Source organism: Nicotiana tabacum, chromosome 22 (assembly GCF_000715075.1).
Source record: "Nicotiana tabacum cultivar K326 chromosome 22, ASM71507v2, whole genome shotgun sequence".
Taxonomy (NCBI): Eukaryota; Viridiplantae; Streptophyta; class Magnoliopsida; order Solanales; family Solanaceae; genus Nicotiana; species Nicotiana tabacum.
Genome location: NC_134101.1, coordinates 118,924,876 through 118,948,731, shown reverse-complemented (window position 1 = coordinate 118,948,731; position 23,856 = coordinate 118,924,876). Strand labels below are relative to the sequence as shown.

The following is a 23,856-nucleotide window of genomic DNA, read 5'->3' as shown; positions in this document are numbered from 1 at the left end:
AGGAATACCAATGCAGAAGAGATGAGTGCTGCAATGCATGCAATGGATAAAGAGGAGGCATTGGAGGCGATTGAAAAAAGAGTTAATGGCAGCAAAATGGGGTTCGATGATTTGCTATACACGGCAAGGTAGAAATTGGAAGCTATTCAGGAATACAACTGTAAATACAAGTTTTGTCATTGTACAGATTCAGAAGGAGATAAGAGAAAGGATAGGATTAGTTCAACACTCAAAACGGCAAGTAGATGTCATTTTTTTAGTTCAAAAGCTATGTAATTAGTTTGATGTTTCTTCGATAGTTTTAAGGTCTGGATGTTCATAGAACACTGGTGGCTATAACACTAGATGCTCCTAAGATGTACAAATTTTATTGTTAATGGTAATTTCACAGGTTATTACCAAAAAATTTAAAAATTTAGTTGCGCAATAAAATGAATCAGACTGTAAATTTTGAAATGAACCAATTATTAGATGCCTCTTTTAATGACTTCGCAAGCTTTTTTCTCTCTCTTTTTTTTTCTTTTTATTTAATGTAGACTTCTCAAAGCTTTAAAGCTATTGCCCTAGGTTTATTCTTTTATGCCCAAAATGAGTAGAAGTCGACGTTAGAAATAACAGCACAATAAAACAATATAGGAACACAAAACGAAAAAAGAGGCAAGCTTTTTTCAACCAAAAAAGGATATATTAAGCTTTTGCTTAATTTTGAAGATTTACTTGTGACATATAGATTATGCTCAGCCAATGAGTGATTACAATGAATTCAAGGAGCAACTCAAACAAGGACCATTACGTATATGATCTGAATAGTATCGCTTTAAAATACCATTGCTAGGATGGCAATGGGGCGGTGCGGGTTTGAGTGTTAGTTGTACAGGGAGAGTTTGAGAGTTTGTGGTTGCGAGGCGGAGCGAATTCAGTTTTTAAATTTTCAAAAAAATCATGCGGGGCGGGTCGCGGGTTGGGGATTTTATTTTTTGAACTAATAAACAGTACCAAAAATAGGAGAATGACAACATATAGGAATTTGTACATAGTATCATGTCAATTATCAAAGTTACCAAAGTCTACATACTTTGCTTTGTTTCATCAATAGGAAATACCAGAAATAGCTAAAAACGTAGAACATAACATTTTGATGGTGTTTCTTAAATCATCTTTGTGAAAATTAATGATTAGCAAATATAACAAAATGCTTAGGCTAAAACATACAAAGTGTATCTTTATGCAAAATTTTAAGTGGCAAATTTAAGATGTTGTGCAGATGTTTGTGGCGTCTTTATATAATACAAAAAAAAAACCAAAAAAAAAACAAAAAAAAGAGAGATTTTTTAAAAATAAATAAATGTGGGCGGGGCGGGTGAACACGGGTGGAGTGTGGGGCGGGTCGATGCGGATTTGAATCCTATGCGGGGCGGGGTGGGTTGAAATTGTGCAGTTTTAGACAGAACCCGCCCCGCACCGCTCCACGTGCCATTCCTAACCATTGCCAATATAGCAGTCTGTGTAAATAGCTTTCAATATATATCAGGAGAACTACATGGTATAGTTTTTGATATCAAGCTCATCTTAGAAGGCTCCAGACCGAAGCTTTAAAAATTTTACAACCTTCTTTTTTCATCAGAGGACTGTGGACAGAATGCAAAAGAGTTAATCAACACAGGTATGTTTCCTACTGTTGTCAATACTTAATCTTCCATAGTATAGAGGAACGCTTATCATCTGTGGCTTCTTGTAATACTGATAATGTACTTTCTTGCTTACCAAGCGCCATGAGCTTAGAATCTAATACACGTAACAATTCCTTATATCTTGATTGTTTCCTCTTCAAAACGCGAATATAAGCAGTTAATCCAAGCCATTCGATTTCACCTTTCCCCACTTCGAGAATTGGACGAAAATCTGAACCAGTTTTGAAGGAGAACATCCTCCTCTTGATGAGCTTTGTCATATACCTAGTGAGAAAAATGAAGTAAAAGAAAAGCAGCATGATGTCAACAGTAACAGGAGTACAATAAGATTAAGAATGTAAATACTGATGCACTCTCCCTTGCCCCTAATCCCTTTCATTTAGAGCTCTAGCAGAGCTAAGATTTAAAATAATTGAAGTGCCTGTGTTCCAATGTAGATCCAGTGTATAAAGAGCACCAAATCGCACCAATGATGATGTACTAAATATTTCAAACCTCAATGATTTTCCCAAAGCAGCTGCATAAAATTTGGTGCTGAATCTACATATGCTTGATAAATCAAAGATGTAGCAATGGAACTTCATGGCACACAAAAGAAAAGCTTGATAAATGTTGAGTCTGACCACAGCTGCTGAGTTTATGTTAGAATCATAGAATATAGGATGGCATTTCGGTCTCAGATAACCGCACAGCTTAACCTTTAAGTCACGGCCTGGTTTATTTAGCCAGCCCACAGTGAGTGTTGAACTCAGCGGGAAATTCAAATACCTGTGAAAAAGGATCACATCAATAGATATCTACTGATTAAATCAAGTACCTTGAGCATTGAGAAAGTCAGTTAGAAAGAAGAGTACAAACAATCATGCAGAGGGAAACATTGCTAATTGCCAAACTTCCTAAACATTAAGTTAACAAGTTTTAACGAGTACTTGATAGCCAAATAAGGTCAGTTTAATACCGAGTATGCTAAATAAAATGATGGTTGCGACAACCATTTCGATCGACTAGGCATGGTAGTAACTCCCCTTTATCATGATATAAACGTTAGGAAGCACCAGAACAAACAAAATAACAGCTCATATGAAATCCTCAAGTGATGCCATGTTGCCACTAGGAAGATAGCTGACCTCGTGTAATCTGCCTGAATTTCCAACGTTGAGCAGTTGATAAAAAGTCCACTCCACCGAAGAAATGAGGTTCCATCTTCAACCACATACAATCTATCTGATCTCAGATCTGGTATAGTGTTTATCTGAAAGTTCATTCCAAATTTCTTTTTGTTCATGTCGCAGTTGTAGGCTCGAAACCCTCTCTGCAACCGTGAGAAGAACCTAGAAGCCTGTTCCTTTGAGGTTGAGATGAAAAGCAAGTCATCAATAAATCTAAGTAACAGATAGCTAGGTTTACACATTACGAGGTGAGCATATCCTGAAGCTGTATCATCGAGAAAACATCCCTCTGAAGGAAATCCAGGGGCAGGTTCACAAGCTTTGTCAAGGAATGGAAATATTACTGACTTCTCGAGATGTCCTAAATACAAAGAGCAGAGCATAGAGGACAAAACACTCCCTTGAGGTATACCAACAGATTGCAAGAAAAAATTGCTACCTAACCGCAGCACATTGCGCCTTATGTGCTCCTTCATATCATTTTGAAGCTGTTCTTTTCTTACTTTTCTGCCTTGCACCTGGAAGATTAAGTAATTTAGATTTTGTTATAGCCACTTCTTGTAAGTAAGGTTCTTAAAGCATAAATACCAGGTCATGCTTAACTGAATGATATAAGTTATTTGTCAAACTGCTATTTTCTGATTTGTTCTTGGTTGATGGGGCCTTAAACAAACTGAAAGATCAGAAAGAATGATCTTTTTCCTAGAAAGAATGATTCATTTCCCTTTCTACGAGTAGAACTTTGGTTGATCTGCCTCCACCTACCCCCCACCCCCCACGTCCACCCACCCCACCCAGTTCATAGATTAATAACCTTGGATACCTATACCAATGTGCAATCTTCATGACTTATTTTAACTTCAAACCTTCATGTTGATTTTCACTGCCTTGATTGTTCTGTCATCCCATCATGTGTTTCTTCCATTTGCAGAATAGTATTTTGTAAATGCAAATTATAATATGTACAAAGTTGCCATCAACAATGGAATGTAAAAAGAATTTGTGCCTTCAAACAAATACAATCAGTGCCAAGGAATTATGAAACAGATACACATGTAAGTGAAAGACGCCAAGAGAAGACTATGAAATGTGCATGTAGATCTAATCCTAAGGCAGTACAACATTCTAGTAAAAAGTACATTTGCCTTCAAACAAATACATCAGTGCCAAGAAATTAAGAAACCACATACAAGTGAAAGGAGCCAAAAGAAGGCCATGAAATGTGCATGTAGATGTGTTTACCCTAAAGTAGTTCAAAACATCCTACCTGTTGCTTTACAAGAATGCCATGCAATGAGCCAGTGGGAAGATAAGACCTAGCATTGGCGGAGTCAGGGGCATTCTCTTTACTCACTAATGTCCAGTTTTGTGGTATCCGTAATGATTTCTTAGTGCACACAACTTGAACAACTTTGCTTAAAAAATATTCTTCCTCCAAATTGAGATCATCCAGCACACTCAGTAACTTATCTTGGTCTACAGAATCAAAAGCTTTTTCAACGTCTGATACAATGATGAAAACTCCAGGTTTGACAGAAAAACCGCTCTTCAGGAGTGATAAGAAAGGGAGAAGCCTTTTATATGCATCATTGTAGTCAAATACAGATGAACCCAACCTCTCTGGTTCATTTACTACTATATGTTTGAGCACCAAGTGCAAATCTTTGAGGACTTCATTAACAGATTTGTAATTGTAACATTTAACATTTCTACCAACACCTACTTTTCTCAGACCTTTGGATTGCAATGGAGGATTCACAGGCAACTTTGCCGATGCTTTAAGGTTAGCCAGCATTCTTACCCCCTTTCCTTTTGGACAAAGTCGAACTTTTGAGAAACCAAAAGATCTATTCCATATTATTTTCTTGACAGATGCAACATTTAATTCTTGATAACCTTGATCTCTCAAGCAAGTCACAAATTTGGAAATAATGTTCTCCCACGTAGGCTTGCGATAATAAAATATATCTTGTTTCTCATGCTCAGCTTCAGTTACGTAAAAGTTAGCTTGAACCAGTGGCACAACAATTGAAGAAAAGAACCAAAATATCCAGTGCTCTAGTAGTTTATGTTTCAGTAAGGAGTACTGATCTGATAGTAGATGATACCTAGATAGTTTAATTTTCCTCATGCTCTGCTTGAGCGTGAACTTCTCAAACCTTCGTAGCTTAACAAGCTTGGAAATATTCTTTGTTAGAACTCTCCAATTAGAAGGAGTTCCCAGTAAATTTATGGGCACTATACTTCGACAAACAGCCCAAATAAATGATACAACCTGCTTCTTCATACAATAACACTTGGTTGGCTCCAAAAGAGAGGGTTGTGATCCTGGAGTTGTGCTGCAACTTTCGGAGTCGATGTCATTGTGAGCTAATCCACTTTCAGCACAACCTTTTGCAAGTATACTTGCTTCGGTTTCGTGTCTCTGATCCCAAATAGTTAAGAACATCACTTTCAATATCCATATCTGGAAATGCTATTTATAGACAACTGAGTAGGACAACAACAACAACGACCAAGTAAAGTCCCACTAAGTGGGGTCTGGGGGAGACAACTGAGTAGGACCATCCATCAATTTTTCACTAAGGTGCAAGTGGTCATGTCAGATAAAATACCACTACCGAGTACCGAAGAGGTCATATGGAGCCACATTCTTCTGCTAGATAGCAATAATAGATTGAAATAGGCAAAAATCATGGCTCACAAATTGAAAATATCCAAAATTTCAATAATTAATTGTGGCTTAGTTGATAAATCTTAGGTGCTCAACATCTTATACTCCCTCCGTTTTAATAAATGTGAACCTATTTCCTTTTTAGTCCGTTCCAAAAAGAATGACCACTTTCCTTATTTAGAAACAATTTACCTTTACACAATGATTTATAGCCACACAAAATATATGTGCCTCATTTTACACCACAAGATCAAAAGTCTTCTCTCTTTTATTAAACTTTGTGCCTAGTCAAATGGGTTCACATAAATTGAAATGAAGGGAGTAAAAGATTAGTACTTCTTGGGTTCGAAGCCCTGGTCAACAATTTAACTTGGACAACTCTGCATTTCAAATGGTGGAGAGTACTGGCAAATAATGACTAATTTTCTTTCTTTTCAAATCTTTTTATACCTAAGAAGGACCAGAAACAAGAAGAGGGTGAACTGAAGCTTGAAGAAGTTTAACAAAGACTAACCTCCAAGATAGTTGCAATAATATTTTTGGTATCTTGATCCAATGATGGAGTGGAAGAACAGTGCTTTTCCAACAGCCTTACATGTTGGCAATGGTGAGCTTTGCGGATGAGAGTTTTCAGCAACTTAATAATTGAATGGTATCTAGGTCAATAAATGTGATAGAGAAGAGACTAAGCAAAACAGGTTTAGATGTTTACAACAAGTGTTAGAAAAGAGAATTAAGCAAAATAAATTTAAGAATTCAATCCTTCCCAAAAAAATACAATGCCGAATGAACAAAAAAATTAGTGCAAGACATGTACCATGATCAATTTTTGAAGGATAAACAACTAAGTCGTCCCCACTTTCACAGCGAAAAGAAAGTAGAGATAATAGCGCAGAGCATGGCAAATCATCCGAAAGTGAATTTGAGAGAGTCGAAACAAGAAAACCCATCCAATGGTTACTTCAGTTAAAGAATTAGCAAATTGAAGTCAATCAAAGATTTAAGGGGCCTAAAATGAACAAAATGAAGTCAACAGAATGAGAATTGTAAAGCTTCACGACGCACCCAAGGATGTGGCTTAGTGGGCAATGAAGTGGGTTGAGAACCATGAGGTCTCAAATTCAAATTCCAAAATAGACAAAAGCAGTAGGTGATATCTTCTCATATGTCCAAGCTTTGGTGGATAGAGTTACTCGATATTTGTGCAGGTGGGAGGTAGCAAGCTCCGGGACATTAGCAGCAGCAAGCTCTCAAATAACCCAATCAAATGTGAACTAATGGTGACAACGCATTGACAATACAATATTATAGACAAGAAATTTCTGACAAACTAGTCCCGGCAACCCAGCTCCAGGACACTAGCAGAAGGAAAGCTGTCAAATAACCCAATCAAATGTGAACTAATGGTGACAACGCATTGATAATACAAAATTATTGACAAGAATTTTCTGATAAACTAGTCCCAGCAACCCTCTATATATCTAAATACACTTTGAGCTCCTACAACATTACCATTTACTTGTGTACAAGTCAAACAACATTATATCAAAGATCTGGAATCTCTCAGGCGAGACCAATATACGTGCTAGACTTTCTCTTTCAAGAAACAAATTACAAAAGAGCAGCTTCTACAACTTGATTCTACCACTTTCTTGGCAAACAACCCAATGTTTGACTACTTTGTCAAGCTTCATAACAGTATATATCTTTATCTGACCAGTAATTATGTTTATGTCGGCCATCCATAATAATTCCGAATTCATGCTAATTATTCACTAGTCCCTTAAGTGCAGATACTTAATGCTCGAACACACTAAGAATATGGAAACAGGAGAAGGGGGAAAATCCTGATTTCAGAAAATTTAGACTGCCTGAGAGAAAAAGAAAGTGGAGATTTGCAATTTCAAAACATATTTTTCAGAGTATATTTGAAATGGATTATCTTCATCTTAGAGGCATGCCTTAAGTACATGAGGAACGACCAAAGTAACCACATGAGATAATCATCCTTGGGTAAGAAACTTCAAAGATGATCAACTAAGAACAAAGGAAAACTGTTGCTTACAGACAAGTGGATCTGATAAAAGTACAGTTGCTGCTGTGCGTGCAAGAAGCTATCTGAGTAGTGACATTTACACCAAGAGATCTAAAAATTTCCTTGAAGAGTCTATTTGCTCCAGAAGAGTCTGGCTTCAGCGAATTCAAGATGTCTGAGTATTCTTGAGTTTGTCAACAAAGTTTCCTCCAAAGGTGGTGATGCAGAAGCCAACAACAGTCCGTTTCTATTTTAGTTCTTCCATTTTCCTGGATTGGCTAGGAAATAAGGGAGCAGTAAACTCCTCTCTAAACCAAAAGGGAGTGAAATCTAAGTGGCAAAAGGTTGCAAAACGTTTATGAATAAAAGAGGAACTCCAGTCCTTTCTTAATATTGATATTAGCAATGAAAGTGAACCATAATGCCAAGCAAGATTAGGATGGGGACAAAGTAGAAGGATACGCTTGGATGGGAACACTGAAGGAAAACTTTCCAACTTGTAGAAGATGGTTTGCCTGTTGATTTGAACTTCCTTTTTGACCTCTGGGATTGTTTGAAAGACCAAACAACAAGAGCACCAAGTATTTTTCTGTTGACAAGAAAAACACAAACATTTTACTAATCCAAAATATGTAGATGTATGTATAGCTGAATTATTTGTGAAAACATTCACAGCACTTTCGAGCCTCTTCCTTGAGAAGTTAAAGAATTCTGAATCTACTGATAAGGAAAAGCCCAACCCAGTAGAAGTTACTTCCACTAGGAAAGTACTCTTGCATAACATCAGCACTAGTTACGATTGTTACACTTTTGAGTACCTTATTTCTTCTTCTTTTTTTCTGACAAATCAATACCTTATTTCTTTTTTTGTTCTTGTTCATTTTTCATCTTCTATTAGCATTCTTCTCCATGTTCTCACCTTTAGCCCTTAGAACAAAAAGCAGTTGTTCATTTCCTAGATGCAACATGTGTGGTAAGACTGACAATGACAGGGAAGATCCTTAAGGATTGCGCTAAGCAGACTTGTTTAGGTGTAAGCTGAATTTCAATTTTGAGGGCCTTTTGCCAGCTTTCACATTAAACAGTTTACAAAATTTGGAAACATAAGCATGCAATTTTAACCCCAATTGGTCATGGTAAGGGATACAAACCATTATATTCTTTTACAAAGTTGCTTTTTGATTTCTATTATCCTTTATGTGCTTGTTTGTTTTCAGACTGCATAAAGGAGGATAAGTCATCTCAAAAGAACCTCCCCAGATAAAGAACTCTTAAATAACATCCATCTGTGTTTAGTTAACATGGGATCCAACTCAGGAGTCTGGACAATGGCATGGTCCTCTAAATAATCCTATCATATGTTTGGTTAGTTCCGAATAAATATTCAGATAAGACAGTGAGACACAATTATCAAAATGCTCATGTATTATAAAATTGAATAAATCTAATTTTGCACAGTTCTCATTTATTTTGAGAAATTATGCAAGGTAAATTTACAAAGTAATAAAACTGTATGAGACTATGAAGTTTAGTCAGAACCAATTAACACTAGTAAGTTATTCACTAGCCTTAACAATGTTGGTCCCTTGGATAAAATGGGCTTAAGGATTACCCATTCCAGTACACACCATTTTGCATCCCAAAAATAAGTAGGATTGAATCATCCCAGTGCCTCTCATCTTGACATAAAAGTCCATTCTTTTGCTAGAAGAAACTGAAAATGCATTTAATTATTTTATGATTGAAAACCTTCACCTGCAACATTCTGAGGCATTTTACCAGTTGGTGATTTCTTTATTAGCATATGCATCAGATGGAAACAGGGCCATTGGGTGGGCGAAGAAGACCACAAGCTAGACTATAGGATCAAAGTTGATAAAGGCAGTGTAAGTTTCGCAAATCACCTTTTCAAGAAGAAGCACTGAATTTGAGCTTACATCACAATTCTGGTCTCCCGGCCAGTTGTCCTTAGTGTTGGAATTCATACAAGAGATTAAGGAATCACAATTCTGGTCTCCCGGCCAGTTGTCCTTAGTGTTGGAATTCATACAAGGGATTAAGGAATATTTTTCTTGAGCCTTCAACTGCTTACGCTTCCTCTGACGCTGCCATTTAAACTGTCTTTTACGCTTTCCACACAAGGAAGTATGTGTAATTGAGTAAAATTGGCCTTCCCTAGATGGAAGCACGTCACCAGAAGCAGATTTTGTAGTTTCTGTCGATAACTTCTCCGCAGCACAATTTTTCCTGCAGCAACAGGGCATGGAAAATATAATCCCTACAATTGCAGCCAATCCAGCTAGCAGAGTTTACAGTAACGACGTCAGGACACAAACCTAATGCACATCTTTTTCCTCATTGATGAGTAAACTTCATCTACACTTCTCTTTTTCCTAGATTCTGGGAGTAGCAATAAACTTTCACAATAATTCAAACAATGTCGCACTCAGATCTACTACAATGAAGTATGTTGAGCATATATGAAGAGAAATTGGAACTTAATCAAATTCAAAGCCTCTCAAAAGAACAAGTTTCTGAAACTAGTTACCAGGATGAAGTAATGAAGGCTTATAGGTAGTGGCAGATACATGCAGGAGAGATTTTCGGCGTAAGTCACAGATGGGAACTCCAGCCACCTGACGGTGTTTGTTTCGAGGGAGTCGAAAAAATATTGAAGTGTTCTTTAGTAAATAAACCATGAGAACATCCCCAATCTGCAGGTTGTCAAAGTACATTAAAGTTTACTTGCCTACCGCAACACATGAAAATATAAGAGTACACCCGAGAAGCCAATATTTTACACACCCTTTTAAGGAGAAGGCTCCATGCTGGTGATGTCAAAAGTTCTACTATGTCACTGAAGCGGCTCATCTATCAGATACGAAAAAACAGCTTTAAAGTAATCATCAGGCAAAAGAAATTAGGAAATAATAGAAGAACAGTTGAAATCAGATTACAAATCACTGCCACCTTGAAGGGGAGAAAAGGCATAATAATCATTACAGACTATCTTTACAGAAATATTCTTTATGCAGCTTGTTTACTTACCTGGCTCCTCCCCTTTTTTAAATGAATTCAAACTAACTTAAACAGATCCTTTTTGACTAAACCTCAATTAAGAAAGCAGAGCTGCAATCTTGGGATTGGGAACTTAATTTGTATTGTAGAAATGAAAAATGCAGACAAAGATAATCAGCTTGAAAAAACACACTGCTGTCACCTTATCATAACCAGAACATATAACGTTGTTGGGTTGCTCGATTATTGTCATTTCTATTGTCCTCCTAACAAGCTGAAATAGCAAGCATGTAAAAGATTATCAATCTGAATTCAAACAAAAAGAATGATATCTTTAATATAGTTCAAGTTAAATTTATGGTACTATACAGTTGTTTCTATTGCAGTATATCTAGAATTCCTACCAGTCTACTAGAGTAGCAATATTGAAATACAAAAATTGAGAGATCTTAAATGCAAAGAAGGATATCACAATGATACTAACACTTTAAGCATCATACAATTATAGAGTTGTCATCAATATTATTTACAAACTACTAATCATCTTCAAACAAATGTCACATGGATGAAGAGTTCCAGGTCTTCATGTTAAGATGAGCTAATTTGTTTTATTTGATTGGTAAAAATATACGTTAAGATGAGCTAATTGAAGCATTAATCAAATAGATAGCATGTTCCAAAAACAATATGAATTACCAACATAGCATATTCTGCACCCTTGCACCATAAAGTAACTTATCCCATATTAATTCATGCATATCATGGGAACCATATTCGAAGATATAAGCATCAATATGAATCTAGGAATTAAGAAAGTTTTAGTGCATTTCAGTCTAGAGTATCCTTTTAAGGCTGTATATACACATTATGATATAATTGATGCCTACATACTGCACAAGTGCAGTCCCACGCAGGTGCTAATCATAGGTCAAATACAAAAAAAAATTGAAAGAAAAAGAAACATGCGTACACATCAAAGTATAGGATGCAACAAGTGTATGGCAGACATGGAAAAATTTTATTGCAGTAACTCCTGTTTTTCACATCCATATAGTTTGTTTTTCAAGGCAAGATTTCAAGGTTTGAGGCCTTCTATCGGATCCATCTCTTAGAAATTACACCTGTCTAAACTTGTTAAGAACCTAGCGAGTTGACATAGATCACACAATGTTAACTTTGTCAAGGACTTGGAAAAAAGCGCAACATTTGAGATGTCTCTAAAGCTTCCTCCTTAGATATCTATTATTTCAATTGGCTCTTGAACTTTGAACTATGGGCCACATGTTCTCCCCAGTTGAATGACCAATGCATCAGGCGGCAAGAAGAATTCTAATAGATACAAGCCAAGTGTATCATAATATTTTTAAACATCAGAAAACCTCTATACATGAATGATTTTTTTGTGGAAAGATTTTTATATGCATGAAAAAAACAAAAAGGGAAAAGACCAAACAATCAAACGCACCCATAAATATGCACCAACAGTCACAACTTTCAGCATAAAACTATTTGAAACTGTTGCAGAGTGCATTCATATTTAGCATGTCAAACTGATTTTTTTTCCAGGGGCTGTCATTCTACAGTCCATATTCTTCCATTTGCCAACATAAAAGTGGCAAACAGCTGCACCATCTGACATTGAAACTGGTTCAACTTCAAGAATCAATTAATGTTGTAATCAGATAAAAGATTCGTCTATAATGTAAACGAGAATCATCTTAGTAATATACTAACAAAAGGAACTTTTGCGCTTATTTGGGTAGAGGAAAAACATGAATGTAGTTAGTCCAAGCACAAGGATGAAATGATCCTAGGAAGGAACTGATCTTAAGGCTAGATATGCATATACATGAATGTTATCCCCATTAAACTGCTGAAACAATAACATTGGATCATCACGTAAATGCTGAGTACTAGCTATTTGTGAGACCGAACACATGAACCACCCTGCAAAAACCATACTATCAGGGTTCTGCTGATTTTGTCACTCTAAATGTAATATGCAACACAACTCTAGCATTCGAGCTCTGTTAATCAGTTAGCCTCTAGTAAGCAAACCAGCAGATCTAAGTTTAACTGTACATTTCAGCCATTTCTAATCACTTCACAGGGTTATACTCAGCCGAGAAGATCATCATATTTTGCTTTTCGTGTGTCAACCATGTTGCTTTTTACTTTATTTATATTTAAACATAATATTTTCACCTTATAGTATCTACTATTCCATATGTTTTCTAGAGAATCATTTCAAATAAACACTCAACTGACAGAGATCTTATCAAAATTTCAGCTCAGAAAACAAAGAATAATGAAGAACGAAGTAGCTAAAACATTGTTTCAGAACAATTATAACAGCAAGGAACAACCACATAATATTATACCTAAAAAAGAAAAAGAAAAACTAACAAAGAGGAACAGTTTCCCGCCAAAAAAATTGAATATCCAAATTTTCCCGACAAAGTCCGACTTCCTTCTATTCTTAATTTTGTTTCCAAATGCATACTTTTCACAACAACAATCACATTAAAACTGATATAAAAAGAACGGATACCTCAAGGTGGGACCAGCGGCAGTGAGGATCGTACACGTGGAGAGGAGGCGTGCTGTCGGAGAGGACAACGAAGCATTTGTTGAGAAGCTTCCGATAATCATCTGAATCCTTTTCCCTGATCAGAAATGACGTGGCGCCATTTTCGCCGACGCATCCGAGGCACTGGCGACCCTTGCAGAGGCAATTCGTCGACGTTTTTGAAGGAACTAGAGATAAAATTGTATGTCCTAGAGTACGTGCACGGTTATGGAACAACCTCCATAGAACCGGTGGAACTCTCGGTCTCTTCGTCGACATCGTCGGAAGGCGAGTGGGATCGAACGGAGACAGGTGTGTTAAGGAGGAAGAGAGGATTGTGCCTTGTGAGTGAAAATTAAAGCTGCAGTAAGTTTTTAAAATTTTTGGGAAGTCGTTTCTTTTACCCAATGGTTATTGGGGTAAAAGGGGGTAAAAGTCGACAGTATTGAAAAATCGACTTTTCTTTTGTTCCCTCCCGATAATTCTGTTTCCCGAAGTTAAACTGGATTCTGAATTCACATTTGCATGGTGTTAACTGTTAAGATTGTGGCTGTAATGTGATCCCTTTAAACTCCCTTGTTAATAGTTTGTTTGGCCGAGCTAAGGCTGGCATTCGGTCCGGGCCCGGGCTTCGTGGGCCGGGCTTAAACGGATCGAGTCTTTGTGGGTCGAGCTTAAACGAACCGGGGTTTTATGGGCTTTTGGGTGTAACCAGACCGGGATCGTGTAGTAATGGTCCCGGGCTATGTGGGTCGGGTCCGGGCCTAAATGGGCCTTGATTATTTTTTTTAAAAAATATTTATCTAAGACAATTTCTTGTAAATTATATAGCTTATATATATTATATATACTATATCTATATCTATAATATATATATACATGGCTTATATGTGTATATATATGTGTGGACCTGGCTTTTTTTAAAAGAATTATCTAAGGCAATTTCTTGTAAGTTATATAACTTATATATATTATATATATATATATATATATATATATATATATATATATATATATATATATGTGGGTTGCGCGACTATTTTTTTTAAAAAAAAATTATCTAAGGCAATTTCTTGTAAATTATATAGCTTATATATATTATATATACTATATCTATATCTATAATATATATATATATATATATAATTTAGATAATTTACAAGAAATTGCCTTATATAGTATATTGCCTTATATAAGATTGTATATATAGTAGTATAGTATATAGTTATATAAGCTATATTCAAATTTCGATATAACATTAGCTATATTAAGACGTGTATATATATATATAGAGAGAGAGAGATAGAGAGAGAGAGAGAGAGAGATTGTGTGTTGTCTTGTCGGTCTGAAAAGCTGACCGACTGCGGAAAAGCTGTTTCGTTTCAGAAAAAGTGAATATGTATAGCGCGGTACAATACTACTTTTTGTGTGTTGTCTTGTCGGTCTGAAAAGCTGACCGACTGCGGAAAAGTTGTTTCGATTCAGAAAAAGTGAATATGCATAGCGCGGTACAATACTACTTTTGTGTGTTGTCCTGTCGGTCTGGAAAGTTGACCAACTGCGGAAAAGTTGTTTCATTTCAGAAAAAGTAAATATGTATAGCGCGGTACAATACTACGTTTTGTGTGTTGTCTTGTCTATAAATAGCGGGCACATTCTAGTTATGTTTTGCGCTTAACAATAACTAATAGCAAATATTTCCATAAAAGCAAGGTTTTTTTTTACACTTTAATAAATGTCTGAACCTCTTTATGTGTCAAGGTGCGAGTGAGGCAAAAAATGCATGATGCAAGACAGTTGGGATGATGGTGAAGCTGGACGCCACTACTGGGCGTGTATGAACAAGTTTTATAGGGTTCCCGACGAACCTGTTTGCAATTTTGAGGTATGGATTGATGAACCTTGTCAGCAGGAATACTACAAAGAAAAGTTGCAATATCTTCATTGTTTGTGTTTGAAGCAGTGGGAAAGAGAGCAACAATCCAAATGAGAAGTTGCGGAGTTGAAGGAGAAACTCAAAGAGGTGGAAGACGAAAAAAATAAGCTGAAAGACAAATTTAAGTTGTTGGAGTAGAGAATACTAGGCGGTCGTGACTAAACAATGACATGTACGTGTTGAGCGTAGTAGTGTATCTTTATGTTTCCCGTGTCATGTGTTTTCATTAGTTGTACTGAATTTAAGTTATGTTAAATTTCTACGTTTGCGTTTGTGTTTGTGTTGTACTGTTAAAATAAAGAAGAAACGAGCCTTGGCTATTTTTTTTTATCTAAGGTAATTTCTTGTAAATTATATAGTTTATATATATTCTATATACTATATCTATATCTACTTTATATATATATATATATATAAATTTTATTATATATATATATATATATATATATTATACTATCTATATAGCTTATATATATTATATATATGTGGGGCTATATATATATTTGTTTAAATTTTATATCTAAGGCATTTTCTTGTAACTAATTGTATATAATTGTTTACAATTCAAATTTAAAACACAAATATTGTAAAAAGATATTCAAAGGAATGCGTTATAAATTTTATTATTATAACATTAAGAAAACATGGCCCAATCTTTCTTAGCTTCCACCCCCCAATGAAATGAGCACAACCAATGTGATGAGCACAACAAGGTGCTAATACCACCATTGAGAAGAAAAAGAAATTAATCAAGATGTGCCAAAATACAAGTTACATATTAAGTTTACATGGTATCTCTTACAAATTTCATAAATCCATCAAGGTTCAGCGGAGGTTCCGTTGGTGGTGGTGGAAAAGAAGCTTGTTCATCACCACTTCCGGGCGAAGCTGCTTCCTCCGCAAGTTCAGCTAGCATTTCTTTGTAAGCTTCGTCTACCTCTGGTTGTGATTCAGCAAGTCCAAAATTTCTTCGTTCCGAATGGATTCAATCTCTGAAAAGTACTAATTTTTCCAAGCTCTCCCTCATAGACGCTCTATAATCACCGAGTTGTAGTCTTGCTTGACTGAAAGCACTCTCTGACGCCACTGTTGAAGCTTGAATGGTTAAAATGTCTCGGTCCATCCTTGAAAGGACCGGAAAGTGTTTTTCTTTGCCCTTCCACCATTCCAAAAGATTAAATGAGCCATCGGGATTCTCCTGCTCAAGTCCCTGTGACAAATAAACTTCAAACTCATTTAGTTGTGAACAATCACTAGTGGTACAACCTTGAGAACCCCTGAACTCGGTCCAAGAAGTAAGTACTCTTACTCCTGCAGTTCTTTTAGATGATTGAGAACTAGAAGAAGAAGTAGTTGGTGTAAGCACGTGATTTTTGCTCCACGGACAATCACTCCAAAATACAATCATTGATTCCTCGTTGTACAATTTTTGATTTTACGTGATATATGCTGGTAGTCGCTCGTTGGTTCTGTCCATTTTTCATTTTTATCTTGTCAAGTAAAATACAAAATATGTATGTCATAGTTCAGTCATTAAAAGAAAATTCACAAAATATGCGTCTTTTTTTTAGGATGTGATTTAATCATTTAAAGAATTTGTAATACGTGTGTGATGATTGTGTTAAGTGTTGATTAATGTGTGTTTTAAACTCATTTTAATTTAGTTGATTTTTAAAATTAGAAAACAAAGAAAAAGAGTGCAAATTATTTAGAAAATCGGATTGGGCCTATTTGTTTCAAAATTTTAAGGCCCAAAAATAGCCCAAACACAGGCTGCCCGGACACGGTCCAAACGGCGTCGTTCTGTCCCGTCTAAGCTGGGCCGTTGATCTCGAGTGGATCGACGGCCAGGATTACACCCCCAGATCCATTTAACATAACCCGGCCCAATAACCGGTTCAGCCCAGCCCCTCACTTAAACCAAACGACCCCGTTTAAATATCAAACGACCCCGTCTCATTTCTCACCATCAGATCCAAGCCGTTGAGATCATCTGATCTAACGGCTCAGGTCCAATCCCCCACTCCGTATATAAGCTTTCCCTCACACCCCACGCCCCTTATCCGAACCCCACCCTTCACTCGTCTCCTTCCCCAAGCCCTGAAACCCCAAACCCTAGCAGCCGCCCTAGGTTCCCTTTCACCAGAACCCGGCGGCATGAACGCCGGTGACCACCTCCTGAACACCCTAAGACCCCCTCGCTCTCCTGAACATGGATCCGTTACTCCCTAGCCTCAAATCACCTCCCATCGTCTCGAATCTGGATTTGAAGATTCGAGACAAAACTCGATCTATGCCAAACCACCCCATCTTCATACCAGACACTCCCCTGACCCTCCTCGTGACCAAACCAAGCTTGGTTTGGTCCAAATCTACCCACAACTTCTAAAAAATCAAATCTGAGAATCTGAACCTTAGAACACAAGAGCCTGAGGAATCCGACCTGCTTCATAGAGGGTTTGAGGTCTAATAGACCTTAACCAAGGTGTTCTCGGTTGAGAACACCCTGGTTAGAGTTTGTTTGGCCTCAAATGGTCAAATCTAATCCGGACTGGGGTCGGCCTGTTTTGAAATTTTCTAGTAAGTTTTCCTTTTCTGTTTGTGTGTGGATAAGTCTGTTAGCATGTTCTGTTGCGTTTGTTCGGTATTTTCTGATACTTTTCTTAATTTCTTCCATCCTTGTAAAGACCTTTTATTTGGTCGATTGTCTTCTGTGTATGTTTTGAACGTATTTTGTGATATACATGTTCGATTAGATGAGTCGTCGCATAAATGATTCATATAGGTTCCCAATAATTGAACAAAAGTTGTTTGATGCCTTTAGGTCCCTGTATGTGTTTGTTTATTTGGACGACTGATTATTACCTGTTATAATTAGTATAGTCGACTCGATAAACGTCGTCGATTAGTTTTCTATAACTAATGGATCGAATAAGCTAATAATTTCACATGACTAATTGAACCTTGTCACTGACTGAATGCCCAGCATTGTCTGAAATGAGTTTGTTTGCATTGCAAAAATGACTGAAAAGGTTCAGTCCAGGGCAGTCCTGAATTTGAACTTTCATGAGTTTAGAATGCCCTGATGCTGCAAGGGGCAAGGCAGTAATAAGCAGGGTTTAACATGGGTAGTCTGGGGTTTGAAAAGAACAGAAAAGGCTTTTAAATAAGCTGACAAGTAGGGTACTAATTTGGGATTAAACTAATACCAATGGGGAACAAGACACAAGAGTATGGGGTTTAAAATAAATACTTAAATGAACCCATAACTCTTGATTAAAGAAAAGCCAGGCGTGGGGAGCAAAAAGGGCTGGCATCAAAAGATGCTTAAGCATGAGTTTAAAGAGTATGGGCAGTCTGCAAGTGGGAGGATCCAGGCAGCTTAGCTGCACTGGTCGTTTGGCTTATAAATAGGCCATTTCAGAACTTAAAAAGGGCTGGAATTTTTAGTCTTGAGAGAGGTCTTGTGAGTTTAAAGAAAACTGAAAACATAAGGAAATTTCCAGTAAATACTGTAACCAAACACTGTCTGAAAGCTACCTAAGAGTTCATATTGGCCAAGCTGTCTTGGCCAAGTTCTGTTGTTTGCACTGATTGAGCTACTTGTGATTGTTGAACTGCTGGTGTTGCTGCATTGAACACTCTGTTACTTCTGTTGTTTCATTACTCTTTTCTGGGATTACTTGTTTGGTGCTCGACCATCTGCTGGTTTTCTTTGTTCTGGGAATTGTTGTTGGTTGTCTGTGGACTGTGGAAAACACTTGTGATTGTTGGTTTGTTGCTGTGTTATTGCTGTGTATCTACTGTTGCTGTGTTTATTACATATTGCCCAGCTGATCAGTCCTTTCTTCTTTGTCCTCTATACCAGGTACACAACCAATGCACTATCAAATGTAATTGGAACATTGAGCATGAATGCAAAAAGAAAAGACCCGAAGTTGATTTTCATACATAGATTGTTATATTAGATATCATGTACTGTATGATAATGTTCATTCCTGTGTTGACAATAGAAGCAGCCTGTATGCCCAGTGTATATCAATATAGATTAGCTAAATGGTAGCTTACATATGTATGCTGATAGGTGAAAATATTATCAATGAAATAGGTTGCATCTCAGACTTAGTTTACTTTGTAATATATGCTGTAATGTATGCCAAGCATGAAAATTGTACATCATTGGCTAAGTTCTTCCTTTTCTGATTAATGGTCTCATATAACTAGTAAACCACCTGTTAAGACAAAGAACACAAAATTTGCAATCTCAACCTCATGAAGGTCGAGCCCAGGTCAAAACAGACCAAGCAGGCCCGCATCGAACAAGCAGTGGCCCAGGTTTGGCCCATCACGCATGGGCTGGATTTGGGCCCGTGATTATTTGTTCGGCTGACTGTGCACGCAGCCTCGTTTCTGATTTTTAAGCATTTCTAAATGTTGTTATAGATAACTTGCAAGCACGTAATTAATTAGGACTATCTACTGTTTTCAATTAGTAGAGACAAACGCGACAAGAAACGTAGTTGCTATAGGATATCTTTTTTAAAATAATAACGAGATGAGCCTCGACAAAAATAAATAAAAATGCACGAGCTGCGGGGCCCTCGTTAAATGTGTATTATCGAAGCATTCAGTTTCCAGGATGGGTCGTTTAGCAAATCTCACGACCCTCCCAGAATAATAACGCGATAGTCTCTTTAAGTGCGTACTTAATAATGTTATCTCCTTAAACTCGGGTGCACATTTATGTGACCCAAATCCAAATCTCAACGGAGTCGAAAGATGTCTCTATTCACGGGTACATTGATTGTGGCGTGGCCCGAGATGCATTTCCATGACGTTGTAAATTCCTTTTAATAATAAAATGAGACGAGCCTCGACAAACAAAATGTAGAAGCTGCGGGGCCCTCTAAATGCATATATATTAAAATACTTAGAATCCGGGACAGGCCGCTTAGCAAATTTTACGGCCTTCCTCAAAATAACGATACGTTAGTCGCTTTAGGCGCGTCTTAATAATTTATTCTCCTTAATTCGGGTGCACATTTATGTGACCCAAATCCAAATCTCAACCGAGTCGAGATATGTCAATAACCACGGGTGCATTGATGTAACGTGGTTCGAGATATGTTTTCACGACGTTGCAAGTCCTATAAAAATCACAGTGAATGATAAAAGCGGTTAAAAGATAAAATCTGCACATGGTCCATAATTGTATTTAAAATCAGATAAATAAGCCGAATATAACAGTTGAGCGACCGTGCTAGAACCACGGAACTCGGGAATGCCTAACACCTTCTCCCGGGTTAACAGAATTCCTTATCCGGATTTCTGGTACGCAGACTGTAATATGGAGTCATTTTTTTCCTCGATTCGGGATTAAAATTGTTGACTTGGGACACCCTAAATCTCCCAAGTGGCGACTCTGTAATAAACAAATAAATCCCGTTTCGATTGTCCTTTAATTGGAAAAACTCCCCTGCGCCCTCGCGGGTGCGGAAAAGGGAGGTGTGACAGCTCTGGCGACTCTGCTGGGGATCATTTACACCCAGAACCACTGGTTCAGGGTTAAGAATTCGAGCTTAGAATAATTGTTATAGTTGGCTTTATTTATTATCTGATTTTTTACACGATATATGCCTAATGTGCTAAATGATGCTTTTACCGCTTTAATATTATTTGAATTATGAATATATACAATTGTTACGAAACCCCCTTCTTTCTGAGTCTTCTGAATTTATGGTGTACACATGCGCGTGACCCACCTTTCTATTAAAGTCATACCAAATAAGACGGAGTTGGGACAAGTAACTAGGCCGGGCAGACTTTCGTGCTCCCGGTACGTTGCCCCCGCTTCGGCTCAAACTGTCCGTTTGGGTAAGCCAGGTTTAGAACAATCAACCTCAGGTTTTACACTTAGAATAACTCAGCCATGTACCGGATCCCTAGTAGGAACGTTTATTTGCATCATGTGCATTTGACTTAGGGGACTCAACACAGGGGTTGGGTCTGTCTAGGACAGGTGAACCCGAAATAAAAAGACCATCCTGATGCATCCTACTTGCTATATGTGCATTCAGTTGCCTCGAACATGCTTGCTGACCGGCTTAAATGAAATCATGGTAAGAACTGAGGAATAAAATGGGTTGTTTTTAAAATAATAATAATAATAATAATAATAATAATATAAAAAATAAAAAAATAATAATAAAAAAAATAATAATATAAAAAAAAAATAATAAAAATTAAAAATAAAAAGGTAAAATATAGTTTTCAAATCTTGAAATAAAGGTATTTAATCTTGAAAGGTATTTAATCTTGAAAATAGTTTGAAAATTCCCAAAAATAGTTTAAATCTTGAAAATAGTTTTGACTGAAAATGATTAGAGTATGTTTTCAAAATGAGTCTTGACTTTATTAAATTAAATTTCAGATACAAAATGAGCACCACACAAAACCCCTCATCCGCAAATATAGAAGAGTTTCTATTCCAGCTTCAAATGTGGTGGTGTGAATTAGGCGAAGATGGTCAAAAGTGGGTCATCAAGCATTTGGGAAATCTCCCGGATATTATGAAAGTTAAACCCCGTGATGATCTGATTGCGGCATTAGTAACTTTTTGGGACCCTGTTCACAATGTCTTTCGTTTCTCTGACTTCGAGCTCACTCCTACATTAGAGGAGGTAGCTGGATATGCTGGTTTTGACGAAAGTTTAAGGAATCAAAGCTTGATATTCACAAAGGCTCCCTCGGTACATCGATTCTTCGGTCTTCTGAACATCAGCAGTCAAATCAGGAAAAGCAATGTCGTCAACGGATGTTGTTCTTTCAGCTTTTTGTATTCAAGGTTCGGAAAGTCAGATGGGTTCGAAATTCATAAGAAAGGCCTTACTAACAAACAAGACAAAGACTCATGGCAGGTTCACCGTCGCTTCGCCTTCATGGTGGCTTTTCTAGGAATCATGGTCTTCCCGAACAAAGAGCGAACAATCAATATTCGCACCGCAAAAGTTGTGCAAATCCTCACCACCAAGGAAAACCACACCCTTGTCCCCATCATTCTCTCAGACATTTATCGGGCTTTGACTTTATGTAAAGCAGGAGCGAAAGTCTTCGAAGGATGCAAAATTTTGTTGCAAATGTGGCTGATTGAACATCTCCAACAACAGCCCAAGATCATACAGTATGGGCCAAGCAACGATAATTACATCGAGGGTTATGAGGAAAGAGTGAAAAATTATCAGGTTCCAGAAGGGATAGAAGCATGGGTATCTCGGCTAAGGGCTCTAACGGCAAATCAAATTGAATGGACTCTGGGATGGCTCCCGATGAGGGAAGTGATACATATGTCAAACTCAAATAGTTATCTGCTACTATTGGGATTGAGAAGCATCCAGCCGTATGCGCCATTGAGAGTCCTAAGACAACTAGGAAGATATCAAGTAGTTCCTGATGATGAAGATTTGAGTACGCAAGAAATCGAATTACACCCAGAGGCCACTATTCCTGAGGCGTTACTTCAGCAGATGTGGAATGGATGTCGATACTTGAAAAGCGATACTCAAGTCCCAGACACTACAAAGGGTGAGATAAATCCTGGATATGCAAGGTGGTTCGAGAAACGGTCTCGCGTGGATGATGTACCAGAACCTGAGCTAAGAAGGCCAACTAAAAGACCCCATATTCAAAACTTTAATGATAAAATCCAAGAGCGGTTGATCTGGGGAGAAAAAGAGAAGGGGTACAAAGCAACTATCCATGCCCTAAAGGAAAATCTAAGGAACCTCAGTCTGGAGAAGGATTTGCAAGCACAAGAAGCTGAAGGCGAGAAGAAGAGTCTAGCCTGCGAGAATGAAAGTCTTCATGCTCGATTTCTGAGAATGAAAAAGGCTTCTGAAACGCCAGCGAGGAATTGGAAGGATCAAAAAACCATCGCCAATCTTTTTGAAAGAATGCAAGATTATGATTCCGTTCTTGCTGCAAAAGAAAGGGCGTTGAGCAAAGCAAAAGAAAGGATCCAACAATTAAACGAAGAAGCCAGATCTGATAAGGAACGCCAAGATAGGCAATCCGAGAAAGACAGGGCACAATTCAAGAAGGAAAAAGACCATTGGATACGATCAGAAGACCAACTTCGTGCACAACTAGAAGAGGCAAGAAGGTACAGAGAGCATCAACAAGCGGACACTGATAGAGAAAGAGCGCAGATGAGATTAGAGCAGGCCAGACTCCGAGCTCTATTAGAGTCAGCCCTAGATCGTGAAGGCCGTATCCGAGATATAGCCACCACTCGCCAGCAGCAGTTGCAGAATCAAGGCCAACATCTCCAAGATTTCAGGGCACAGATCCACGACCTGGCGGTCTACACCTCTCAAAGTTATGTAAACTGCCAAGGAATGGATTATGAAAGGTTTACAGAGCATGTACCCACCTTTGCCCGTCATCTAGCAGTGGAGTTGGAAAGGATGTATCGAACATTGGGAGGTCATCCGGGTCAAGCCCCGCCTTGAGCAAATGATCTAATAATTTACAACACAAGTGGAAAGTGGGGCACGTTATGAGATGTTAAGAATTGTATCTGTTTATTTCAATTTGAATGTGTGTATTTCAAGACATTGTTTTTGCAAAGTTTTTCAAATGTAATGTTTGTTCATCTTTTTATATAAATGTTAGCCTCATGGCAGAACTACGCCTGGTCTGATTCACGCGGGGACGTGATACGTAGGCAATCCCCATAAGATTCGACCGCTTTTAATAAAATAAAGAA

At 37.5% G+C, this 23,856-nt stretch overlaps 1 protein-coding gene across 1 annotated transcript; it reads right to left on the bottom strand.

The window, feature by feature from the left end:
- Positions 1 to 1,499: 1,499 nt before the first annotated feature.
- On the bottom strand, positions 1,500 to 13,689 carry LOC107815112 (telomerase reverse transcriptase). Its single transcript, XM_016640628.2, has 13 exons — positions 13,139 to 13,689; positions 10,790 to 10,861; positions 10,375 to 10,440; positions 10,118 to 10,283; positions 9,906 to 9,969; positions 9,474 to 9,816; positions 8,032 to 8,158; positions 7,600 to 7,744; positions 6,049 to 6,190; positions 4,128 to 5,285; positions 2,819 to 3,378; positions 2,187 to 2,459; positions 1,500 to 1,955 (listed from the first exon to the last, which is right to left on the bottom strand). The coding sequence occupies exons 1-13, from the start codon at positions 13,433 to 13,435 to the stop codon at positions 1,682 to 1,684; spliced, it is 3,687 nt and encodes a 1,228-aa protein (XP_016496114.2). The 5' UTR covers positions 13,436 to 13,689; the 3' UTR covers positions 1,500 to 1,681.
- Between the last annotated feature and the right edge of the window lie 10,167 nt (positions 13,690 to 23,856).

Excerpts from the sequence above, each read along its gene's own strand:
- LOC107815112 (XM_016640628.2), bottom strand. The coding sequence starts at position 13,435 with ATGTCGACGAAGAGACCGAGAGTTCCACCGGTTCTATGGAGGTTGTTC. Across the intron at positions 10,862-13,138 it reads GCCGCTGGTCCCACCTTGAG|CTTGTTAGGAGGACAATAGA; the intron begins GTATCCGTTCTT and ends TTGCTATTTCAG. Across the intron at positions 6,191-7,599 it reads TTTATCAGATCCACTTGTCT|ATACCATTCAATTATTAAGT; the intron begins GTAAGCAACAGT and ends TTATTGACCTAG.